The sequence below is a fragment of the Chaetodon auriga genome, chromosome 4 (genome assembly GCF_051107435.1).
Source record: "Chaetodon auriga isolate fChaAug3 chromosome 4, fChaAug3.hap1, whole genome shotgun sequence".
NCBI lineage: Eukaryota > Metazoa > Chordata > Actinopteri > Chaetodontiformes > Chaetodontidae > Chaetodon > Chaetodon auriga.
The window spans coordinates 10219014-10235411 of record NC_135077.1 but is presented as its reverse complement, the minus strand read 5'-3'; the positions used below and the strand labels follow the sequence as shown (position 1 = coordinate 10235411).

Here is a 16398-nt window from a genome sequence, read left to right as displayed (position 1 = left end):
TGTCATGCATCCATCACTTCAGAGGACATTACATAGACTTACGTCCTGGAGGCTTACCCTAACCATTGCCCTATTGTGTCCCCTTAAGGAAGTTGTGTCCCTACAATGTGACTGTGTGAACAGGTTTATGTCCCCACAACATGAGTAATACATGTCTACGCACATACACGTACACAAAGTGCTGTTGCAATGGTAGACACAAAGTTCACATGTGCTTGTGCAGCATGTCAGACAAAATACTTGCACGGCACGTTTCATGAATAGATTAGTTGACTCACTTGGTGGAGGAGAGTGTGAACTTGACACGACGGTTACTGCTGAGACAAAGAAGCAAAATCTTTAACGGGTGGAAATTTGCAAACATCAGTGATTTGTCAAAAAAAAAAAAAAAATCAAATTTTCAAGAGCCCCATGAAGAAAGACATCACATTGGGACCTGCCACCACAGGCCAAGCCAACCTTGCACAGTTTCTGTAATCACACCCCAGAACCAAGCGGACCCATCCAACACTTCACAGTCTACCTACTACAGGTTGTATTTCTTTCACATAATGATCATTAGGTGGAACAGTGTTTGAATTCTTCTCATTGAAAAGGATTTAACATAATTCTGGAAAAAAAAAAAGAATTTCCCACAGACCAGCTGCTCACCTTCTTCAGCAGAGTGAGGGGCTGATTCACTGCTTCTGGTCCGGCGGTGGGGAGACTGGGCTGCTGACTGTGAAGCTGCATCTGTTTGGCCTAGCACTGGGCAGGGGCAGCGGCAACTGATTTAGTGTCAGTAGCTTCAATTTAACTTTACTCCAGAGTCATAGATCCATATGAGTATAAAATAATAAACACAACGCAGAGATATAATCATCGCAGCTCACTAGTCCACAATGTTCTAGTAAGTTTTACATTTTAACATGAGCTGTCATTATTTTTTCACTCTGAGGTAAAAGAATAAAAAGAGACCCTTTGGTTGACCCTTTAAATAAGAAAGTTAGTTGAATAAGAACTCATTGCAAAGAAGAACAAGCACTGTAGCCAGACACAAAGTTCAAATCTATTTGTGCGTGCTAAAATATCTGCACAGCAGGTTTCTTAATGATAATAAATAAGCCGACTTACGTGGTCGGAAAGTGCTGTTGTCCAAGGTCCCCTTAATTGCAACTGTGATACAAAGGCCAAACCTTTCACAGGTAGAAACACATAATGTTACAAACTAAAAAAATATACTCAGAAAATTTGGATTCTTATATTTTAAATTACGCTTTTGTTGAGCCCATGAAAGTGACGGCATCGCTCCCGTTAGCAGCAGTGATTTTCACCCAGAAGCTGTCCCGAAAAGTCTTAATTATGTGCTCAGCGCCTCGGTTGTCTGTGCTTTCCGCCACTTGGATCCACTTGCCCAGCAGCTTAAACACAAGATGTCTCCCTCAGTTGCACAAGATGACAGACGGACACTTGAACATATTATTTGGTTTTACAGAGATGAAGAAAATGATAGTTTGAAGCTCTCTGACAAAAGAAAGTGAGAGACAGGTGACAAATGAGACGAGGGCGTCTTACCTGCTCTCTTCCATCGATTTGAAGAGGTTGGATCAGACGCTCACAGCTGGTGACAGGAGCGGCCCGTCCAGCAGACAGAAGGCCGAGCACAGCCGCCGCGATATGAACAAACCTCATCATGGCTTGTCTGCTGATTGTGTCTGTTTCAAGTTTAAAACTGGTGCATTAAAGTTCAGAGGCTCAGCCCACATAAAATGACAGAGTCCAGAGTTGTTTACACGTGTGTTGTAATCTGGTTTAAAGGTGGATAAAGTTCATTGGCTTTTATTCAGACCGTTGATTTTGGCCTCTAACAGCTGAATCAATGTGTTGGTGTCAGCTTGCAGTGTTTTCAGGCTCTTTAAACAAGACTTTTGTAAAAGTCCTGCATTCAAAAAGCAAAGTTGTTTTCCGAGTGTTGAAATACTGTAAAGTCATCCAGTGTCACTGAAGTTGCTGACTCTCATTCTATGTAGATTTTACCATATTCCATTACCATTTGGTGTGCTGAATTAACTTTCATCAGTAGAGAAGTTCAGTAAGGTCTTAATGATGTATTATATAATAATTATAATCCTCATCAGAAAACATTTTAGTCTTTAACCAACAAAACACACATTCATATTCATGTAGTATCCTCATTTTTATTGTCAGTTTTGTCTTCAGACAGACACAGCCTCCTCATGTCATGACATTTTTGACCATGTTAGTTTTCTTTAGTTCCAGTGTGACCGCTGGAGATCACTTTGAGAAGCGTGTTCATTCCATTTTCACTGCTGGTCATTTTGGCAAGTAGGTCGAAAATATCAGAGCCCATTGAACTGAATAAACTGGTTAGATCGGTGATCTCCGTTTCTTGGGAGGGAGACTCGTCTGGGCAGAAGTCTGTGAGACAGAGAAGAGTGACTATTAGACATGCAGGTAGCAACACTTTGTGTTCACATTCATGTTAAAATCATCCAACATTAAACGTTTCATTCATTCGCTCTTGGAAAACAACACAGCCATGGCTTTAAAGCCTTGCAGCCAGATTACATGTGCGAGAGTTCATACCATTTCCTGAGTCCATGATGGCGGGCGGTGGTAAGTTCAGACACTCGACCTGCTTCTTAAACTCCTCCAGCTCAGCAGCAGTCACAGCATTTCTCCTGCCTGAGAGACAGAACAAGTAAAGGAGCGATGCGGTGCTGCTGGGCCTATGCAGGGTCAGTCAGGGCCATAAGTAGACACAGTTACAAGTGATCTCAGATCTGTGGTTGCATTAGGCCGCCATTGCTTTCTGACATTATTTGATTTGCAGGATTTTTGCCATGAAGCGATGAAGTACCTTGCTTTATCGGGCATATAATTCAGTGAATTGGCAGACAGACTGGTTCTGATCTGGTTGTCTTGTCTATAAAGTTTATCCCGACTGAGTTTCCAGAAAACCTTTGTGTCATATTGATACTGCGCTATGGGATTACACATGGAACAAGAGATCTAACCATATTGTCCACCCCAAGTCTGGAGTTTAACAGTGTGTGAACTCTAAGATGGCAGTGCAAATATGAATTCTTTTAAATGTATAAGCAGCCGCGTTTCTTCTGCATTCATTTGATCAGCCTGTATGTCTGAAGTCTTACTCAGGAGCTGCAGACCACTGTGCGTGGTCCTTCCAGTGGTGTATGTTGAGCGGATAACAAGGCAGTCAGGGCAGCCAGTATTCAGCAGGACCTCCGAAACAATGGCAGGTTGCACTGAGGACACATGCATACACAAACACACATCAACACATACACAAGGTGCTGTTGCAATGCTGGACACAAAGTCCACATGTGTTTGTGCTGGCAAGTCAAAATGTTTGTTCACCACCGCTCACCCATGGAGAGAGTGCTGTTTTCCAGGGTCATCTTAGTCGTGAGACTGAAGCAGCGGTCGAACCTTTCATAAGGGGACATTTTTAAAAGTCAGCTTAGACACTGTAAAGTTTTTATATTGTTAAAACCACCACTGGACAGACTTTGGCTTGGAATCACTGTGGTTTGCATTAACAATCACCGGCTCAAAATCTTGATACAACCCTTTAACTCTGATTTTACATTTTCTGTGTCTGGAAAACACTGATGGCATCATTCTCGTTAGCAGCAGAGATTCTCGCCCAGGCGCTCTTCACAAACATCTTTGTCAGACATCTGGATCCCATGATGTTCGTGCTCTCTCCGACGAACATCCACTTGCCCAGCAGCTGAAACAGACGGCGTCTCCCTCAGTTACATGAGATGAACAAAAAAGACCCAACATGCAGAAAGTGAGTATTAGAGACAAGTGACAGGTGACATGGAAGCGTCTTACCTGGTCTCTCCCTTGGATTTCCAAAGTTTGGGTTAGCGTCTCACAGCTGGTCACAGGAGCCGACTGTCCACCGGACAGAAGACTGAACACAGCCACAGCGATATGAAGAAACCTCACCATGGCTCGCCACGTCCACTTACACAAAGAACCAAAACGTTAGAGCCTTCGCGTTCTGCCCTGTCCACAGCTTGAAGCTGATTGTGTTTGCCTGAAAATAAAACTTGCAGGTGAAGTTCAGAGTCTCATCCCTCAACGAGCCCTGCCTTGTTTACATATGTGTTGAAATCTGGTTGAGAGGTGGATAAAGTGGAAAATGTATTGAGGATTCAAAAAGTGGAAAAATGACTGAAGTGGTGATGTCAGAAGCTCTGTGCTTGCTTTGTTTCCAGTGATATTATACACTATGCAACTCAACAGAAGCTTAGAAGATGTGAATGGTGGTATAGAAGTAGCTATAGTATAGCTAAAAGTCCCACTGTGTTCAGCAGCTGGCTGCAAAAGAGCCATTCATCTCCCTCTGGAGTTTGAGTTGGTGGTGTTTCTTTGTATTCTTATGTGAAAATACAGTCATGTTTTCTTCATTTTGAGGTCGTGAACACCCAAAGACACACGAGGTACCATGAACGTGAAGTTGAAAACAGATTGAGATCAGATCATTTCCTTCTTACTTTATTGTATTCGCCAAGAGTTTGACTTCAATTACTGGACAAGTGTTGCTATCAATCATTTTATTTCTGAATATTTTTTTAAACAAAAATAACAAAACCTCTCGCTGTTACAATATCTTATAGAGAACGTACAACTATAACAATGCCACTAATAATATGAAGAAAACTAGGCTAGTCTTCTGAAATGTGCATAATTACTGATGTATATCATATTTTATGCTCATACAAAGTGATTTATGGCACGGATCAGTTCATAAACATATCAAAAATACTATCCAGGACTCTTCCAACTCGATGGACCGTCTTCATCCCTAATAAGTTGTTGAGGACACTGAGCCCCTCGGAGGGCAGGATGTCATCTGGGCAGATTTCTGTGTATGTACACATTAGGAATAAGTTACAAAACAAAACAGCTTTGTATGAAATTATGAAGGCACAGCATGAGGAGATTTGTTCAAATTCTCACCATTGCTCGGGTCTATCATTATGGGCGACGGCATCTTCAGACACTCCACTTGTCTCTTGAACATCTCCACAGCAGCAGCTGAGACGCTCTTTCTCCTGCCTGGAAATAAACACATCAGAGTTACAGACAGTTACATTAAGACTGCATTCAAAATGAGACATTTAAAGTGAAAACACGACCAAAAACAGGAAACCTAACAGAGACACTTGGCAAGTTGTTAACTTCAACTGTCAGGCTCATCTTTCAGGCTGATGAGTGAGTGTTTCTTACTGAAAAGCAGAAAACTGATGAAGGTGTCTTTGCCAGAGGTAATTTCTTCATGGACAGCCAGACAGTCAGAGCAGTCGGTTGGCAGGTAGACCTCCTTCAGATAGAAACTTTGGTCTGTTAAAAATGCACGCACACACACACACACACACACACACACACACACAGGAAACCACAGGATATTATTTGAGTGATTTCTAAAGAATCTCTCTGATACATCATAATGGCTCTTCTTCACTCACTGATTATCAATGTGCTGTCTTCAAAGGTCACATTGTATACAATGCTGGAACACGTGTCATATCTATGAAGGGGAGAAGAAAGGCTCAGATCAGAACATAATATTATCACAGGTTCTTTAGTAAACCAGCAGAATCGAGCAGCTAAATTCTTAATACTTAAAGCTGCTAAAATCAATGTTTTTACATTATCTGTGGATCAAATGACTTGATGAGGCTTAACACCTAAAACTGTCCCGAGAAGTGATGCAGAGTATATTCATGCACATGTGCACGATGCACATACACCTCCTCTCATTAACAACATATTTATTTATAACAAGAAAAGTTCCTCGAAACATTTTCTAAATAACAGCAGCATGATGTTGCCATGTGGTCCAGACTGGAAAGTTAGTAAAAACACATTAACTGGAACCATCAGGATTCATTTTTAGAAATTCCTGTGGGACACTTATTATTTGGGCGATGCCTAATTCCCCTTTAATAGCAGAAACATATCGCCTGTCGTGCTGTGGGTGGGGATTTACGTTCTCTGAGTCTGGACGATATTGAGGATGTTGCTCTGCGTGGTGGCTGTGATGTTCAGCCAGACGCTGGACAGCAGACGGCCCAGGGAGCGGCTGCCTGGCAAGTCAGAGGTCCCGCCGATGTACAGCCACTTCCCCAGCATCTGGATGACGGACAGAGAACAGAATATGTGTCAACCTCGAGGGCTCGTGGGGGATTTGTTCAGTATGCTAAATTAAATATGTTTGAAATGTTCTAGGTTTGGAGCTAATGCTGACGCTCACAGAATGATGCCATGCTGAAGTTTGGTGAAGCTTTGTTTTACAGGACAATATGAACTCTGGAGCAAATAATTCCCTGATAATTAAGATGTTTTCTAGTTGTAATTTACTTCTAATTGTAGGTAAAATATTGACAGTGTTAATTTGGTACATGGCAAATTCAATAATTCCTATTAATTTCTATAGCATAATGTTGCTTTAGTCAGTGCACAGCAAGTCTGATAAACATGCTAAAATGTGATTCGTCTACAGACAAACCTTAAATAGAGGAATAAAGTTCCCAATAAAAATAATGATTAAGGAACATTTACCTGTGTTTTAATGGCACTTTTGTTTCAAGGTCACTCCTGTTTTCTGTGTAATTTCTACCATATCTAGTTCTTTCCAGGAAAGGACCTGTAAATCAAAACATAACCTGAAGAGATCTACCAAGTGTTCATTGCTGGGGCCCACAAATTTGTCAAGTTCACGACCCAAAAGAGAGAAACCATGGTGCACGTGCAGCATGTTTGCAAAATCTGGAACGGCGAAATCTTATTCATGGGCTTTTAACAACTGTAAGCTTCTGTCTCCTGTGGTTAAACAGTATTAAAGACATGGTTTGATCTGTGGTAACATCAAACTTTTAAGGTATGGTTGCCATATAAATTGCCATATTCTGTCTAATCAAACCTGAAGAGAGCAGAGGTCGTGTACTTGTGCAGTATGAATATATGCTGACACAGACATAAACAGAGGAAAACATCATTCATCCGTCTAACTGGGTTAAAATCAAACACAAGCACAAAGTAAAACAGACATGGCGGACTTACGTCTTCATTGCTGATAGTTATCGGTTTTACCAGACTGTCACAGTCGCTCAGAGGAGCACAGTGTCCCACTGAGAGAAGACTCAGCAGCACAACAGCAGCAGCAGCACACTTCATCCTCTCAATGTCTATTATCTTGTTTTCCTCAAGCGCTCCTTCTTGGCCTCTTGTACGAGCCTCGCGGTTTGTCCTCCACACTCAGCTTTTATTTTCTCCACAGGTGAATCTCTTCACCGCCTGCCGCAGACTTTCTATCAACTGTCTCCACAGTGAATGCATCTCACCATTCACGACTGTGAGCTGATGTAACCAAAGCAAACAGGCCAGGAGAAAGAGAGAGGTGGGACTTTGGCCTGTTTGAGGAATTGATGGAATTTTGATCCGATCACATGTAACAGCAGAGGTTGTTATATACAGTATGTGAGCTCATATATTTCGCTAATCTCTCTGATAATCCTCTCTAATCTGTCACTGAGACTCATAAACAGTACACAACAGGATTATACGGTTTCTCCCACCATTCTCTCATTAACTAGCATTATACTGTTGACGTGGAGTTGTTCTTACCTAACTTGCAGTTTTGGGTTTTGTTTTTTTTTTTAAATCTAATATTTGATGTTCACTTGAACTTTGCCCCCCCTCCCCCATTGATAAGCCAAAGCTGTGCTCTGCCAGTTGAAAAACACACTTTTGAGTGGAGGATCACAATATTTCAGACCCTGAAGGTGATTTCTAAAATGCAAAATGGGTTTTGACTGCACAGTTACCAACGCCTGTGAAAAATGAGCATGAATCATCGTAAAAATTAAATCACAAAAACACATCTTATCAAAAGTCTTTTTTTAATTGAACTTAAACTGAGAGGTCTCTTTAGATGTCTTCATACAGGACAACAACAAAAGGACAACAAACAAAACAGACGACAGAAAAAGAGCTAAATCTGATCGTCCTGACTAGACAGTGAAATCTGTGAGCGTGAGGGAGGGCTGGAGAGCCGAGGAGAGAGAGGAAGGAGGGGGTAGAAGACAGACTGATGCCCTGCCTGATGTCAGCTAGAGATGGAAAGACAGATGAAGTTAAAGGACAACCATCCCTCCTTCACCACCTCCTCCTCTCCATCCTTTCTCCTCTCGGGTGATTGTGAGGATGAACGACAGTGGGGTGGAGGAGAGCTGCGATTGATGGAGATGGGAGTGACGGGACGCATCGATCACTCCGCGACCTCCTGGTTTTCCTGGGCTCATGTTCTCCCTTTGCTTCTTTCTCATCTCGGTGGTGGGAAACAAGGAGGGACAGAGGGACAGATGGACAGATAGAGGGAAAAACAGGAGGTGCTGATCACTACTCCATGGCCTCCTGGTTCTCTTGGTCTGCGCTGATCTCCTCACTGGCCTCTTTGCCCTCCTTGCTCCTCTTGCTCTTCTTGTGTTTGTGCCTCCGGTGGCTGTCCCCCTCTTCGCTGTCGTGCCGCCTCCTGCTACTGCTGCTAATGGAAAGAGACGGATGAAAGTGCAGAAAGGGCAGAGGAGGAGGTGAGGATGGGGGAGATTCGAGAGGTAGAGGCAAGAGATCAGAGCGAGAGTAAAAGGGCAGGGAGAGAAGGCAATAAGGTGGAAGGGAGATGAAAAGGTGAGGAGGGATGGAGAGAGACAACAAGATCAATGGGTGAAAGAAAGAAAAGGTGAAGTGAAATGACGGAGAGAGGAGGGATGGGACAAAACCGACTGTCAATCAACAGCAGATTTCAAAACTCTTTGTCATTTTCAAAACTACGCCAGCCGCCAGATAGAAACAGGAAGCCTGCTTCTGCACCTGTCGCTGGCAGCTGTTGTTAGCATGCTAATTTAACAAACATTAGCTCCACGAGGTGTTTGAAAACTCTGCCTCCAGGTGACTTTTTAAATGTTTCCAGTGGATCTGTTTAATACTGGGATTATTCTAAAAAGATTTTAAATGTGCACTTTATGCTACATACATGATGTCACACTAAAAAAAAACTGCGGCTAAAGCTAACAGGCTAACAGGCAGCATCCTCGCCAGTTGATTCATATTGGGAGATAAACAGCAGCGTCCTCGTGCTGCACTGCAGAGCTATGGGTCGAGAGGTCTAAAAGAGAAGTTGCGTGCGTGTGTGTGTGTGTGTGTGTGTGTGTGTGTGTGTGTGTGTGTGTGTGTGTGTGTGTGTGTGTGTACCTGCGAGAGGACTTGTGGCGGCCCTCCTCTTTCTCTCGGTGCCTCCTCTCCCTGTGTCTCTCCTCTTTCTCTCGGCTCGACCGGTCACGATGTCGCTCTCCGTAACCGCGCTCCTGGTACTCGCGGTAACGATGCCGCTCGTCGTCGCTGTGGCAGTTGAAAGAGGTTTCGCTTTATTATGAACGTACGCATACCAAACAATTTCCCATCTCTGGTTAAAAACAAATAGTAACACACCAATAAAACGTATGCGTGCTTGTGTGTATGTGTGTGTTTTTGTCCCTCTCACCTGTTGTAGCTCATAGCAGAAGGGCTGTGCTCCCTCTCTCTCTCCCGCTCATGCGTCCTCTCTCGCGGCCGCTCTCTCTCCTTGTCTCTCTTGTCGTCTCGGCGAGGATAGTAGTCCCATGGTTTAGAGTTGTCCATCATGGGGGGCCATGGTGGAGGCACACCTCCAGCCATGGGTGGAGGGTACGCACCTGAAAAAGATGAGAAGCCAAAGCAAACAGGTGATAATGCAAATGAAACAATTTGGATTTTCTTGTTTCCAACAACGCTACAACCAATTATAGGAGTGCACATTTGCTTTAATCTGTCAAAATATCCTCGTTCGCACTGTTTAAAGCACATTTCAGTGATCATTTTCCATGTTTATCACATCAGATCTCTCCATCAATGGACTGAAAACAAGTGGCTGAGGTCTGAAAAACAGATTATGTTGTAAACCCTCCTACCTTGAGGGAACGGGTAGGAAGGGACGGAGCGTCCGTCATAACCTCCAGGGTGGCCACTGTGGGAAGAAAGGCAACAACCAGAAGATGCGTTTAAATGATCATCAAAAACTAAAAATTCACTTTGCAGTGTTGCATATACATTAACCAAAACATCAGGTGCACTTGGAGACGCACATGTCTATTTAATTGTATAATTAAAACAGGGCCTTTAGAGTGTGTGTACGTGTGTTTACATGTGCGTTACCTGTCCATAGTGGGGATGATAGCAGGAGGGGGCCCACTGGGTGGAGGAGGAAAACCAGGAGGGGGGACAGTAATGGGCAACCCTACAATGGAGAAAGAGAGGATAAACTCATTGAAAATAATAAAACAGAGCAAATACAGGGTAACACAGGATGGCTGCTTCAAATCAAATGCACCAGCTGAGAAAGACAAAGGACGATGATGATGAACTTACTGGGCGGTGGGATGAGTGGGGGTGCAGCGCTGACGTTGGGTGGCGGAGGGAGGAAAGGAGGTGGGGGTATGTTTGGTGGAATTGGTCCAGGAGCAAAGAAGGAGGGTATCTTAGCCGGAGTGGGCTCAGCGTCCGACTGCTCAGCGATCACCTGCCAAACAGCAGAGGGGTTAGACTGACGACACGCAGCCAGCACAGCTTCTTTCCCATGAGCCTGGAGTCCTCACAGTGCTGTGGATTCAGAGTGTCTGTGTTGCTTCTGTGTACCTGGATATTGTTGCCATCTAGATTGTGCCTGCGTCGTCCTTCAACCCGGCTGATGGTGGCCGTCTGCCCACCAATCACGTCTATAGTACCGCTTGTCTTCCTGGGGAAACAGCGTAAAAAAATAAAAATCAGGACACTGAGCAGTGTCCGAAACAAACTGCACATTCACACTTTCACACATACAATAAGCAACGCACATAAACTACATATCTAAAGGTGTTTTCACACTTCTACTTTGTTAGCTGGTCCGAATCAGTTCAGTTTGTAAACCTGTTTTCCTCTTTGTTCGGTTTTGTTTCACACACAGAAATACCCAATCAGACCAAACTGCATAATAAAGCACATCTATGTTTGAGTGGTTTGCTTCATCTACCCTGTTAATTTCATAAAAGTTAAACCAACAAGGTATCCACTGTGAACCCTGCACTACATCACTGGCTCTGAATCATTTCGGCAGACTGTAAACTTTGAAAAACACATGGTGACAATCCAAGAAGGGTACAGCTGAAACAACTGGACTTGGTTACAGAAACTTGAAAAAGCTTTGCCTCTCATTAGAGTCCCAGATATTTAACCTCTCTGGCATCATTTTCAAGGTCATTCATACCAGCTGCTTAATGGCAGTTGTTAGAGTCACCTGACCAGGTGTGAATGACAGTTATTGTTGCTGTCACGAGGCCTGCTGAAGAGGAGGTCTACAACACCTGTTCTCTGTCATCTACAATGCTGTCCACTTTCATCCCTTTCCAGGAGATTCAATAAGCAAGCCAGGAGCACGAACGACCAAAGCGGCGTCAGTGACTGTGGGACGAGCCCACAGAGGTTAAATACCCGTCACTCCACAACAGCCAGTTAGAACTGCAGAAGCCGCCTGGATTGGAGGCGAGACGTTTTTAAGTTTGTACAACCAAGTCCGCTCGGCCTTGATTCAACCCTCTTGATAACCTGGATGACTGAGAGTCTTCACAGACATATGATGACAACTACAGCCCGACTGACAGTGGATTTCTGAGGCTGAGACAGAGATCAATTATGGGAGAGAAAAAAAAAGACTTCTTTTCGCACATAAACACAGAACATAAACAATATTAATACAGAACTGTGACTGACGCACGTACTGACTGGAGGTTTTGTGTGAAAATCGACTTGTCAGAGCTCTCTGGTGGATGCAAATGACCTCAAACCTACTTTAGCATTTCTGCCCTGCATTTTCTTGTTACTTATCAACCAAAATATACACCAATACCAACATCTTTGATCTGAAATAAGCTAACATCAGCCGATACATACCACCCTTGTGCACATCCTTTTAAATCAAACCACCACTTGCCATCTAACGAAGATTCATCACTGTGTTGTGTCCTAACTCAACATCCTGTCCAAACTGAAGAGACGTCTAATTAAGGAGGTATGATACAGGGCCTTTTAGAAATAAGTAAGGACCCTTCTGTTGTGGTTGTAACTTTAAAAAAGAAAAAAACTGAGATAATAAATGAACGACCTGTCTAAACACTACAAAATGGCCTTTTAATTTGAAGTAATGATCATATTTATCAACAGGCCACCTGAACAATGAGCAGAGGATTCGGCTCACGTGATGATATTCTGGCGTCTCTTCCTTTTCTCTCTCTATGGCTCTAACTTGTGTTAACACTCTCTATCATGACACATGCACATTAACCACCCCAAACATACAGAAAGACGGCCACAGATAAAGCATCATCGGGGCCCTGGAAGTAAGTTTTTCTGTAGTCACATTTCATGGTCCAGAAAAAAGCTTCCCCATCAGGCCCATTTCATCTTGCAGGGACAAGGCCATGCCCACTTACGTATAATAAGACATGTCCTGAACAGGCGGGCCAGTCCACTGAGGGGGAGAGATCCTACCATTTTGAAACAAAGGACAGGGGTAAAGGAGATGAGAGTAACATCGGCCCTAACACACACATACACTCACATGCAGGCCATGGGACGGTCACCTATTTTAACCGCAGGGACGCTGACAAACCTGGAGGTGACCGGGTGTGTTTCTGTGCGTCAGTGTGAGCATGTTAAGCTTAACACAAAGAAGTGTTTTCACTGTGCAGTTTCCTTCAAAACAAATGATTCGCTGCTACACAGATCAGTTTTATGTAACAATTTGATTGAGTCCCGTCGTCGCTCCACACAAATCATCTGCCGCTTCTATAAGTCTCTACAGTGGAGCGGACATTTCAGTGGACAGTTAAGTCACGCGCTTCGTGTATGTCATGATTTATCTTTTACTATTTTAACCTTTTTTCAAATTGCACGTTTCCACAATGAGTAAATTCAAAATGTACGTAAAAACAGCTGGATGGAAACACACTTACTGTTACCTCAGCTACTTCTCTATACAAGACACCTTGAGTGGAAACTGCATGTGAGTTACATCAGCAAATATCTTTAATAAGTGAGAGGAAAGCAGAAGCGTTACCTGGTGACCTGAGTGACAGCGGACTTGTACAGACTGACAGGAGATGTGAAATCTGGCTTAGAGGTGTGAACGGGCAAACTGGATATGTCCTTCTCATTGCCCGTCCTGCCTTGCTGGACCTAAGAGAGAACCAGAATGAGCCTGCTGATACGTTTCAGTGTGTTAATCATGGTAAAGACTGTTAGTAGATGTAATTAAACAAAACGATGCATTTTAATGGCAATCTTTTTGCAATAGTGTAGAAATATAAGTGATAGAAATGCATGAAATGAAAATATAATGTTGACTTCTACTGCTGTTCCTTGAACTTAAAAAAGGGGTTTCCTATAATGTGAAGTTTCCATTTAAGCATACAAGAGAGTGAGACCTAAAAACACATTCAGGAAGTTGGCAAACCGCCCTGATTCCAACTGACTGATGAGAGGGTGAGACTTCTAAAGAAAGCAGACAGGTGGTGAAATGTCAAGAAAAACAAAGGAGGACAGAGGAAGCACTGGTCTCTCACAGTGATCTTGCTCGTCACCGAGCCGACAGTGGACACTTCCAGGCCCATGCGCAGCCTCTTCTGTTTCTCACAGTAAGCCTTCCACGTGTCCTCGTTGAAGCCGTAGTTAAAGTAGTCTGACAGATCCGCTCCTACACACGCGCGCACACACAGAACATGTGAAATGCTGTACATGCCTGAAGGAGCATTTTTACAGTCCATTAGCGGCAGACACAGACAGACCTGGCTTCCTCCACGGTTTCTCTTCAAATGACTCCAGTTCAGCCTCCAGCACTGGAACTCCATTAATGTTTCCAGGAGCATCCAGATCCACGCCCTTCAGTTTGGTGGCTGATGAAAATAAATAACACAACACTTAGAAACTGTTTAGTACTCTTCACGTGCAATATCTGTATTCTGGGAGTGTTGAGCAAAACAGTACAGACCAGTACATAAGAGAAAAAACGATACCTTGTCCGTAAGTCCTGGAGCCTGTTGTCTTTATGTTGAGATTGACAGGTGGAGCTCCATAAGGTCTGAGAGGAAAAAACAAACAAAAAGAATTAAAACCCCATCTCACACACCACATATGATACCATATGGAAGTGAGAAATAAGAACAGACAGTCACATAATGCAGTCTGCAGACAGTCCAATGAGTTTGTCCAAAATTTCTTATGTTGGTCTGACAGGTTATTTTTGCATCATGTCAGAGCACCAACGAGCTCATTGTGAATTGTAAAGAGACCTGCTAAAAGCTTGGTTTACCACTAAAACAATCAAATCAAATCAAAACAATAACTTAGCTTGTTTTAAGGAGCCAGTAACCGTTCATCACGCTGACTAAAACCTACGTGTATTGTGGTGCTCCAGTTTTTATGTCTCCAATGGTGACGCGGACATCATCGTCGTCATCATCGCTGTCGCTGTCACTGTCAACGTCTTCACCTGCGGCTTCACCTGTGGCCTGACAGACCAGGAGAAAAAACAAAGGATGACACGCAAGCACTTCACAAAGCGATGGGACAAAAAACTGTGAGAGGAATGAAGTCTGGAAACTGGGAGGTACGCAGAGCAAACAGAGTCAAAACAGACAAAGGGCAAGGCACACGCCGCAATGCTTCCAAGCAACTTACCTCAGAGGCCACTCCATTCCCTGTGGCGTGTCCAGCGGCATCCTCTGTTGAAGCATCAGCAGGTGCACTGGAGATAAAATTAAGCATTAAACATTCTAAACATCCTCAAATGACAAAACTTGGTTAGACAATGTTTTCAAGCTCTCTTAATATCACAATGATGATGCAAATGTAACACTGGATTAAAAGGTACAGTTTGACGTGACACAACTCAAACCAAGTGTTTTTATCCTGTTTTTTTTTTTTTTTTTTTTCTGGTGTAGTTCAACGGTTGCTTACATCTGAAACATCTGTACACACAGCAACACAGTATGATCAGTGGAAAAGTAGTAAGAAATGTGCATTTTCCCTCAATCTGTAAAATGATCTAGTTATGCGTCTATACAAATGTAATGTGCGTATTCAAAAACAGACTGGATCGGTCAGCCGTCAGTCCATCTTTGCATTTTTCTTTGGCAAATGCAAACCTATTGGATGTGTATGAGGGGGTTTTCATGCTTTACATGTTTTTTTTCTGTGCTGCTATGAATGGCAACTAGTCCTTTGAATGTAAAGACAAGTCCAAGGTGTTCATAGGTGTGAGCACAGGCGGTAAATACCTGACCGCAGCATTCAGTTTGGCTTCCTCGTCCTCATCTTTGCTCTCAGACTCATCTGAAAGATGAAAAATGGGACTCGTTGGCTGCTCGTGTTACATTTCATGCACAAAATCCAAGAGAGAGCGATGTCAAGGTTGAGTGCTAACTTAATATGTCACACATGCATCTTTAATAACTTTTTTGTCAAGCCACACAGCTTCAAAAGGCCGACTAACGCAAATCAACCTGCTAGCTGCTAGCTTAGCTTTCGAGCTAACTCTTTAGCTAATTTTCTCACTACAGCAGCCACTGTCGTCGGTTAGCTGCAGTTCATTAATATAGCAGAGCAACACACACACAGACACATGGACCTGATGGTCAAGAGGAGTTGTGTTTGTGGATGTTAGATGTCTTTTTTTTTTTAATTTACCTCCATACAGCCATTCCTCCTCTTCGTCTCCAGCGCTGGCATCAGTGGTGGCTGTTTTGTCCGCCTCCTCCGCAGACATGTTCAGCAAACACGGAGCGCTAAACCAACCGCAGCGTCACGAAAACAACGTTCAACAAAAGCTTCTAAACGCAGAAATACACGCACAGTTTCTCCCTTGAAAGGAGAAGATCGGTTACGTACAAAGATTATGCCTTCATAGATCCATCTCCAAGCTCTGCGCGTGAGTTTGAACCCGGAAGAGGTTGTTAGCGTCCCGCTAAGGTCAAAGTGTTGGTGCAGAAACCACAGCGCCCCCCGGTGGACAGGACGCATCACGCTTCATTCCGGTGGCGCTTGGTGGGTCGTCCAGGCGCTGTCATTTATCGAGTCTGTGATAACAAAACAAACTGTGTTTTAAGAGAAGTTTTAATTGCCGGTGTTTTTTGTTTTTTATACATGCCCAGAGGGAATTTTTACTGAATCCTCTAACTGTCCAGTGAGATATGTCAATAGTCATAGTCATATGACAGGGAGGCTTCATGGAGTCCTGACCTCTGCCTGCTG

At 43.5% G+C, this 16398-nt stretch overlaps 2 protein-coding genes across 5 annotated transcripts; both read right to left on the bottom strand.

Annotated features, from left to right (window-relative positions):
• Window positions 1–4612: 4612 nt before the first annotated feature.
• On the bottom strand, window positions 4613–7389 carry LOC143319991 (uncharacterized). The gene is made up of 6 exons (XM_076729318.1): window positions 7105–7389; window positions 6032–6174; window positions 5508–5569; window positions 5269–5382; window positions 4999–5097; window positions 4613–4903 (listed from the first exon to the last, which is right to left on the bottom strand). Exons 1-6 carry the CDS (start codon window positions 7216–7218, stop codon window positions 4779–4781), a joined length of 657 nt encoding a protein of 218 aa, XP_076585433.1. The 5' UTR covers window positions 7219–7389; the 3' UTR covers window positions 4613–4778.
• A 537-nt stretch (window positions 7390–7926) lies between these two features.
• On the bottom strand, window positions 7927–16102 carry fip1l1b (FIP1 like 1b (S. cerevisiae)). 4 transcript variants are annotated; one of them, XM_076728417.1, is made up of 16 exons: window positions 15835–16102; window positions 15426–15480; window positions 14827–14893; window positions 14545–14657; window positions 14163–14227; window positions 13935–14042; window positions 13713–13843; window positions 13208–13326; window positions 12582–12635; window positions 10753–10852; window positions 10486–10636; window positions 10273–10354; window positions 10029–10084; window positions 9584–9773; window positions 9295–9441; window positions 7927–8587 (listed from the first exon to the last, which is right to left on the bottom strand). In XM_076728417.1, the coding sequence occupies exons 1-16, from the start codon at window positions 15911–15913 to the stop codon at window positions 8443–8445; spliced, it is 1662 nt and encodes a 553-aa protein (XP_076584532.1). In that variant the 5' UTR covers window positions 15914–16102; the 3' UTR covers window positions 7927–8442. The 4 variants fall into 4 exon arrangements, with proteins under 4 accessions (XP_076584532.1, XP_076584533.1, XP_076584534.1 ...); XM_076728418.1 differs by having other exon boundaries at window positions 7927–8584; XM_076728419.1 differs by lacking the exon at window positions 12582–12635.
• Between the last annotated feature and the right edge of the window lie 296 nt (window positions 16103–16398).